Here is an 8,747-nt window from a genome sequence, read left to right on the forward strand (position 1 = left end):
TTCATAAAAAATTTGGTTAACAGTAAAATATCTTCTTGTAAAATGGGCAGCACTGGAGGAGGCCTTTACCCACTAGGGATTCATGTAATTAATACACTAATTTTAAGTTTAAGTTTTATTTTTCAAATTTATATGTAACCGTTTTTAAACTGAATAAAGGGCTTTTTTATTTTATTTTACTATATCTTCTTTAGTTACTAAAATGGATGTCAGCGTTACATATAATTAAATATCGGTTACGAAAACTTGTCAAATCAAGGAGTTCCTGTTCACACCCTATCCATCCATATTCCATCATCAGGATTTGGAAACTAATTACATTTATAATTGTGGTATTTCCTATAAAAAGGGACCTTATTGTCGATGGCGCTTACGCCATTATAAACGATGCTCCGATATAAATACAATGCCGCGCGACGCTGTGCGGCGTAAGCGCCATCGACAATAAGGTCCCTTTTCATAGAAAATGCCCCAATTGTAAACGTAAATTTGTAAATGAATGACCTAGATAGGTATCAATTTTTATCTTTAAACTCTTACAGTGTAATTGACAATTTTTACTTACTAAGTTTTATTTTATTGTAGTTACCTAATAAAACAAGTTATTTTTTGACTTCAAATTAATGGTTAAGTAATAAATTTAAAAAATATATCCTTTATTTCTCATATTACGCGAAAAACTTTAGAAAGTATTACATTGAATTAGCTTTAATTCCGTGATATCAAACCTCTCTTCTAGTCTTTATTGTCTCCTGTAAACATAAATACTGCGAGACATTACCTTTCTTCGTCAATAAAGCTGGGGATAGATATGCGGTCTGGTGGGAGGGCAGCGCCGTGAGCGCCCAGGCGGGCCCGTCGAGCGCGAGCAGCGTGTGAGCCTCGCTGAACCCAGCCCCGGGAATGGCTCGAGACAGGCACCAGAGGGTCTCCGCCTCGCCTCCGCCGGCGGAGCACACCATCAGCAGAGTTCCTGTTCGTACAGACAGACACAACTTACATAATACCGTAACTCCGTCTATATACATATTAATACCTCAATTATTTACAAAACAAGATAATATTTATATTATTATTTAGTAACTTTGTAATTAAACATTTTCATGAATTATAATTTCTGTATTGAATACTACCAACTTACAATGTTTTGAGAAGTTGAACAGGGTTTTTTGTGATGTCCTTCTTAGCCCCTTAACTCTCACTGTCACTATATCGTGTCGTCAGAAAAGTTAGCTTTCCTATACCATAACATAACAATATCGTGTCACGTAATGTCATAAGACGAATAAGCAAAATCCTCTGGATTTAGAGGCACATAAAAATTTGTTAAAGATAGCTTGATCTTATTTATATAGATAGAAGTAAATTACCATTCTCATAGACGGCACTGTGAACTTGCTTGGGTTTGAGCACCGAAGCGTTGGGCGTGAAGCCCGGGGGCAGGCGCACGTGCAGGAGCGTGAGGTACTGCGGCCGCGACGGGCCTCCTTGCCCGGCACTACAATTAGTACATCATTTTTTTATACATTGGCATCCTTTAACATATTTAGGTACACCGTATTTTTACGTTGTATTCGTTTAAAATTAATTAATATGTTCAATATGTATAAGTACACACAAAAAACTTCCTGGGCATGTTTGGAAATTAATTTGGAAATCCGAAACTTATAGGTATATCTCGCTCAGTGAAGTAAGAGACACCATGTAGACGCACATGCGCGTGATTTTAACCCCAGCCAAGCTAGATTTCTCCTAATATCTTGTCTCGGTCATGACCTAATACTACAAATAATCTACCACACTACTCTGCAATAGATATATTAGTTTTGATCTACTGACTAATTCTACCCCTACTAGATTGCTAATAGTGAACCACCTAGGACCTCCGAGCACCCTACACGAAGCAGCAATCTCCAACCATGGCTAGATTGGCTAGACTTTGCGGAGGAGCTAAGCTGGTTAGAGTAGTTATACCCTCTGGCGTTTTTCAAGTAAAATAGGGATTATTATATGGACTCGCGGAAAATGGCCAGGAGAACTATCTAACTACTACTACTACTATTTCTATCGTGTGGTTATCGTTCTAACGAAAAAAAACTTTTTCACCTCAGCAGCTCGAACAAGCCTACTTTCGTCACTCGAAAGTGCGACTTTCCTCACTCCAGGGAGTGAAACAAAGTAGCTTTTTAATTTAGTGAACGCCATGAACTGCCACTTCATACTTCTATTACAAATGCGATTTTTATTTCTCTGTATTCTTCTGTGTAATTCGAAATACATTTTATATGTTCTCACTACTGAGGTGAATAATTATATGTGCAACACGTTATTGTGCAAGAGCAAAGTTATTTTACATCTCGTGTTTTTGAGTCCCTCGCTACGCTCAAGATTCTAACTTAATCTTTCGCTTTCTCGGGACTCAAAATGCTGCACAAATAACTATTGCCGAAAGCTTATACCACAGCTCCCTACAGCATTCTTGTGTCTGGACCGCATTCAAGATTGCTGCCACGCTGAAACATACCAAATATCAGCAGAGCCGTTCCCTCGAGCTCTACCAACGTGGGCTGAACACAACCAGGTCAGAAGTATCTATTTGCCTATAACACCCGAGGTTTAAACCAAATGATGGCGCCCACGGAAAATTACGATTAATTTTAGTTTCTTACAACGGGTATATAACTATATTAACCAATAAAGTCTACACACACTTATCTTTACTCCTATCTAGTCTAGATAACTAACAATCCTTTTTACAACATTCAGGATAGGTATTTATACTTTAACATTTTATGTAGATTTAAAAAAATATATTTAATATACAGGCTGTCCCTAGCCATTGGGCACAGTCGAAATCAGGGACCGGCCCGCTATCCCTTATCCGGGTTTTATAAGGGTATTGCATAAGGCTTAACTCACCATACCCTTTGCCAGACGAAACCTTTTCATTTTGCTATTAAAAACCCTTATATAAAGCTAACACATTTGAGTAATCGGTAGCCCAAATACCCTTACAAAACCCTTATCATCCGCTCACCAACACCTTCCATATTGCTTATAAGGGTTAGCCTTATAAAGGGCTTCCCTTTTAGAATATAGGCGTGCTAATTTAAGTCGTCTACCTTGTTCATAAAGCACACATTACTTCAAATCCGAGCGATCGTCGGCGGCGTTCTTTGAGTAGGCACGTATTTTCTTTCCTTTTCATACACTAGCGTAGATATATACTAATCCTGTCTCTTTCACGCAAAGGGAAACCTTTATAAAAAGTGCTTAAAGATAAGGGTAACCCTTATTAAGGGCTAGCCTTATTTTTGGTTAGCTTTTCGGTAAGGGTTAGTCAAAGGTAGGGGTATGAATGGGCTTGCAGTTCAAAAGGGAAAGTCTTTCAATGTGTTAGCCGTGTTTAAGGGACGCCCATTGAAAGGGTTTTATCGCGGAAAGGGTTGTCCGGTCCCTAGTCGAAATGTACATATGCATTAGGGTATTTAGAATCAGTATACAACGTATCATAACAATGCGCTTAACAAATTACGATTTTTTGCTTTGGAGCAACCTGTAAGTGTTAGTAGCTCCAGTGAGCCGAGCACATGATTGGCGCGACAGTATCTCGCCGCGAGATAGACTACCGTCCCGTCCCGTCTTCTACTAACTGTATGAATTAAAGGGGGACGGGTAGTCTATGTCGCGGCGAGATACTCTCGCGCCAATCATGTGCTAGCCCAGGTGAGGTAATAAATAGTATGAAACCTTCTTCGTCCTTTTTGATTATCTTTTTTATTTATGACACTATCTAATCTTATTCTGACTTTTGACAAATGTCATCATTGCCGCACATTTTGAACAAATGGGGTTGGCCGGTCGAAATAATTAGCAGTGGCGCCAGCATAGCTTGCCCTTGTCAATCCCTAGAATTGTGTCAATTTTTTGTTTTTTTAATGCCCCGGATGCCAGCCCTTTAAGCCAAATCTCATAGAAAAAGGGGCAAGCTATGATGGCGCCATCTCTGCAAACCTTTGACAGTTGCCAACCCCATTGTCAAAAGCACTGCCAATGATTAATACAGTATGTTTCTTTTTTTTGCCGATTATTGGAAATAACTTTGGTTTGAATATTTGTTTTTTTTTTATCTTTTGTTCTAATTAAAAAAATATGTAGTATTTTCTATAAAAAGGGACCTTATTGTCGATGGCGCTTACGCCATTATTAACGACGCTCCGATATAAATACAATGCCGCGCGACGCTGTGCGGCGTAAGCGCCATCGACAATAAGGTCCCTTTTCATAGAAAATGCCCCATATTAACGTTAGAGCATTCCTGAGAAGTAACCCTACGTGGGATTTCAGGGTTTGTCCAATGGCTAAAATCTTATTCATGTTCTGTCACTTACATTACTTTTTTTTTCAGTTATTGTTCCTTAGGTAGGTAGTATAACTAATAATTATAAATGGATTATAGTTGTACTTACTCTCCTCCTTCAGTGGTGAAGTACAGCCGTGCCCCAGATTGAGTGACGGCAACTAAATTGAAATGTTCGGATTCCGACTCATCAACGGCTGAGATTGCTATCACAGGTTTGAAGTTTGTTGGTTCTAGAGTTCTAAAAATATATATATATATATTAACTGAATTAATGAAAAAAGAGGCACAGCAATTAGTTTCCAATCTACTATCACCAATTTATGTGTTGTTGGTCACTTTTTATGCATATTTTGTTCAAGTAATTGAAACCTGTGCTACAATGTCTTATTATATTGTGATATTTGTCCAAGAGCTCTCCAATATTTAAATATTACTTACTTCACTATATCAACTGCAGAAGACACGATCTTTCCTTGTGTCAGTCTGACCACCCTGCTAAGACTGTCTCCTTTTTGCCCCAAATCAAATATTTCTATGCATCCCTTCTCACTCAATGTGTACAGAATGTTACGAGAATTGTCTACTTCAATTTTAACTATAGGATCTTCATCATACAGGGCTGCATTTAGGAAGGATGGCACCAGGAATGAAAGGGCACTGGTTGAATGGTTTATCTTTTGACAGTGTTTACCAAACCACCCTAACTGAGCCTGAAACATAATAAGTTAAATTATTAAGTGTAATGCATTATTTAAAACTATCTCCACAATTCCACATACAAATACTTTTTTCACTAACGCTTGGTCAATTATCCACAAAAAATTGTGTGTTTTTGTAGTATTTTCATCAAAGTACTAGATTTTGCCCGCGACTTCGTCTGCATGGACTTAGTAGCAGCAGCTAAAGTAAGTATAGCGCCTGGAAAAAATCTCATAGCAATTCAATTTGAGCATATTATGCACACAAATTAGCAGGCACTTCATTAATTATCTCAATTCCACCCCGCTTTTAACTTTGTTAAGGGATGATTTTTGGGATAAAAACTATCCTATGTCCTTCTCAGGGACTCAACCTATCTCTATGCCAAATTTCATCTAAATCGATTCAGCGGTTTAAGCGTGAAGAGGGAACACACAGACAGAAAGACAGACAGACAGACAGACTTTCGCATTTATAATATTAGTATGGATGAAAATACAATAATACTTACTTGGTAAGTTATTTCATAAAGACACCCATCTTTACCTCCCATAAAAATTCTACCATTAGCTGTAGATTTGACAGACATCATTGACACACCATCTGTGGGTAGGACAAACACAGGCTCGGGGACTAAGTGCATTTCCTCAAAATTATCACCTTCATTTTTGCTTGAAGAAAATGTTACTCCTGCAAATGAAAAAGTACATATTATTATCTAGTGAAGATGGTGAATGCTTAGATCCGCCTTGAGCATGCATGAAGTACACTCAAGATCAATGTTAATGGGGCTTAACACCTCAACTCCCAGGAATCTAAGTTGCTAGCCAAAACGACCTAAGTTCAAGATTTAGATTTGAATTCACATAGCTGACCCAATATTGCATTAGTGGAAAGCAAAGACAGATATAACTCTGTAATAGATGGATACAAGATACAGATTTAAACTTTCACGATTTTTACTCATTATTATTTACAACGACGGGACTTAATCGCGTAAAATAGTTTTAAATTTACCTCCTCCGTCCTCGAAACGTCAGAGGTAAATTTAAAACTATTTTACGCGATTAAGTCCCGTCGTTGTAAATAATAACATGATACAGGATCAAGAAAATTTGATTCTCGAACAGATGGCGCCACTACCTTTGGCCTACTCTCGAATAGATGGTGTTGACAGTTTGGTTTGTTATTGAACAATTTTAACGCAGTGAAAGAACATGGGACAAATCATATAAAAAATATTAAAGCAAATAAAAAAATCATTTATCCATATATAAATAAATTTTATGGTATTTTTATACATCTTCATTTTTAGTTTTAATAGTGTGTTGATAGATGGCAGTGAATTTACTGAGGCTACAAAATTTACTATGACAGTACCGCTCTTATCTTATTATATTCTCGTTGGTGGAAAGTGAGGGGTTTGCTGTTTAGATCTATTTATAAAAAAAATACAATATATAATAATATTGTTGTGTTAATGATATATATCTTTATGATTACTGGATACAGGCCATATCAGTTGCCATAACTGCCTGCTTGCTTATTAAATAATAATAATAATAATATATATCTTACCTAAAACTACAATTTCAACAGTTGTTGTCAGTACTAGCAAATATTTAACAAAGTTTTGGAATACTCCAGGCTTGGGTTTGATCAGGCCCACACTGACTATGGTCTCTCCTAGTCCATCGAAGTAGGCCACATCAGTGCCATGCTCGAAGGCCCACACATAGATGTTACTGTCTATTGTTAGCCACACTCTACTTATTTCTGGAAAGACTCCCATTAGACAATGACATTGCATATCTGGTAAAATGTTTTAAGGATACATATTTTAACAACTATCTGACATAAGCTTTAATAGGAATTGAACATGAGGTTACTTGATTTAGATGAAAGTAGTCCTATCAAGAACATTTATACTTTGTTTATTTACTTAACGTGCAAAATGCAACATCACTATCAAGCATCCTTTTTATTTATTTATTTATTTATCATTTATTTATTGTATTGTCATGTACATAATAGGTGTTACATAATATAAAGTCAGATCATGACACCCTGTAAGGGCACACAATAGTAATATTATTCTAGGCTAATTACATTTACTTATTAGTAATCAATTTAAAGGAAGGAGGAGGAGAAGGACTTATAGGAAGCCAAATCAAATCTCATTTTTATTTATTTACTGAAACCCTAATTAATGTGTAATAAGACAATTAAGATGAAATTAAACTTAATTTGTTAAGATTGAAGATGAACAATGCAAAGGATACGTGCAAAGTGTTCCATAATTTCTGGTGGTAATGGAACCTTGTTGAGTGTCTTGAGCTGGGACAAATTTGGATGATTGAGTAGAGCAGCCAGATTTCTGTAGTCCCCGGCATTTAGACCACTGCATGTTGGCACTCTTTGAGCTGCTATCCCAGTTATCTACAGGGTATAAAGATAAACACCAAAACATTTTAGTAGTAAACCTTGTAAGTAGACACACCATAGTCCAGGGAGGTTAAACGCTTAGTATATTGTTCAATTGTTTATAAATTCCCTTTTGTTTAAGACGGAAGGTCTAATTTTCACGAAATGTTGTGTAAAACTGAGCTAACGATTAAAACATACCTCTAAAAAGGAAGGGCGGGAATTATCGGCGTTTATGTGCCGGTCCAGGGTGCACCCGGCCAATTCTAAACACTCAAGTTGCATCTTGATATTGTTGGCAGGGTGTGAAGTATCAACTATGCCCACAGCACTTGGCATCTACGGAATATAATCACAATACCTATCACAAACAAATCATGAAACATAATTTTTGTTTTTACTTTTTAGGTTAGTTTGACCATCTAAACTGTCAAAAATACAATCAACATTACCTTTTAATTATAACATTCAACTTATTGCTCCCTAATTAACAACTATTTACTAGAAAACGTAAAACACTTTTATAAGGTCCCCAGTCTATAAATTTTACAATTTAAATAAAAACAATACATTAATATACAAAATTTGAACTTATCATGCGACAGTTAATAATGTCTGTCGTCTGAATCTCTGAATCTGAAGTATTGTACAATGCTGCCACTATAACAAAACATTTTTTTTAGCAAGTGTTGCTAGCTCGCTAGTTAACGTCCGTTATAATGTGTGTCCGCAAGAACGAGATATTGCTTACTCGCCCTTACTTATGAGTACGTCACACAATGACCTTGGTGCGGTGCGATGGTGTGTTATAGCCTTAAAAGCAGAAACTTCGTTAACGACATTTTTTCTATAATATATATAGTCTGTGAAACAAATTTGTCAGTAGAAAAACGTGCGAAATTCTATGGGACGATAATCGCGCCTACATTTTTTTAATTTGCTGCTTTTTTTGGAAATGGCTTGACAGACTATAGAAATATCGATTGAGGAATTATATTTATTTTTATTTTTAACTATATTGGTAACAAGTGTTTTTGGGCATTCGTATTTTTTTAGATTTCAAATATTGTTGACGATTTGTTTACGAATATTTACGATGTTCTGATATTTCGTGAAACGGAAAGCTCAGCCCGGCCATCAGAGGGCCTACCGCGAACCACGTTCGACGTGTTGCCTCTCTGTCGCAATCATAGACATAGTATATATAGTAGTTATAGACATGAAACCAAGCGACCAGGGTTAAGAGAAAGACATATTCATG

At 36.7% G+C, this 8,747-nt stretch overlaps 1 protein-coding gene across 1 annotated transcript in view; it reads right to left on the minus strand.

Annotated features, from left to right (window-relative positions):
- The window catches only part of LOC134742130 (nuclear pore complex protein Nup154), a 26,997-nt gene extending 18,892 nt beyond the window's left edge, over positions 1–8,105 (minus strand). The window contains exons 1-9 of the mRNA XM_063675091.1: positions 7,939–8,105; positions 7,688–7,825; positions 7,345–7,501; positions 6,641–6,874; positions 5,574–5,752; positions 4,802–5,073; positions 4,470–4,601; positions 1,371–1,498; positions 782–973 (exon numbers count right to left, since the gene is read on the minus strand). Of these exons, the coding sequence (XP_063531161.1) occupies positions 782–973; positions 1,371–1,498; positions 4,470–4,601; positions 4,802–5,073; positions 5,574–5,752; positions 6,641–6,874; positions 7,345–7,501; positions 7,688–7,825 (1,432 nt within the window). The 5' untranslated portion in view covers positions 7,939–8,105. The remainder of the gene's footprint in view (positions 1–781; positions 974–1,370; positions 1,499–4,469; positions 4,602–4,801; positions 5,074–5,573; positions 5,753–6,640; positions 6,875–7,344; positions 7,502–7,687; positions 7,826–7,938) is intronic.
- Between the last annotated feature and the right edge of the window lie 642 nt (positions 8,106–8,747).

The sequence above is a fragment of the Cydia strobilella genome, chromosome 6 (assembly GCF_947568885.1).
Source record: "Cydia strobilella chromosome 6, ilCydStro3.1, whole genome shotgun sequence".
Classification (NCBI taxonomy): Eukaryota; Metazoa; Arthropoda; class Insecta; order Lepidoptera; family Tortricidae; genus Cydia; species Cydia strobilella.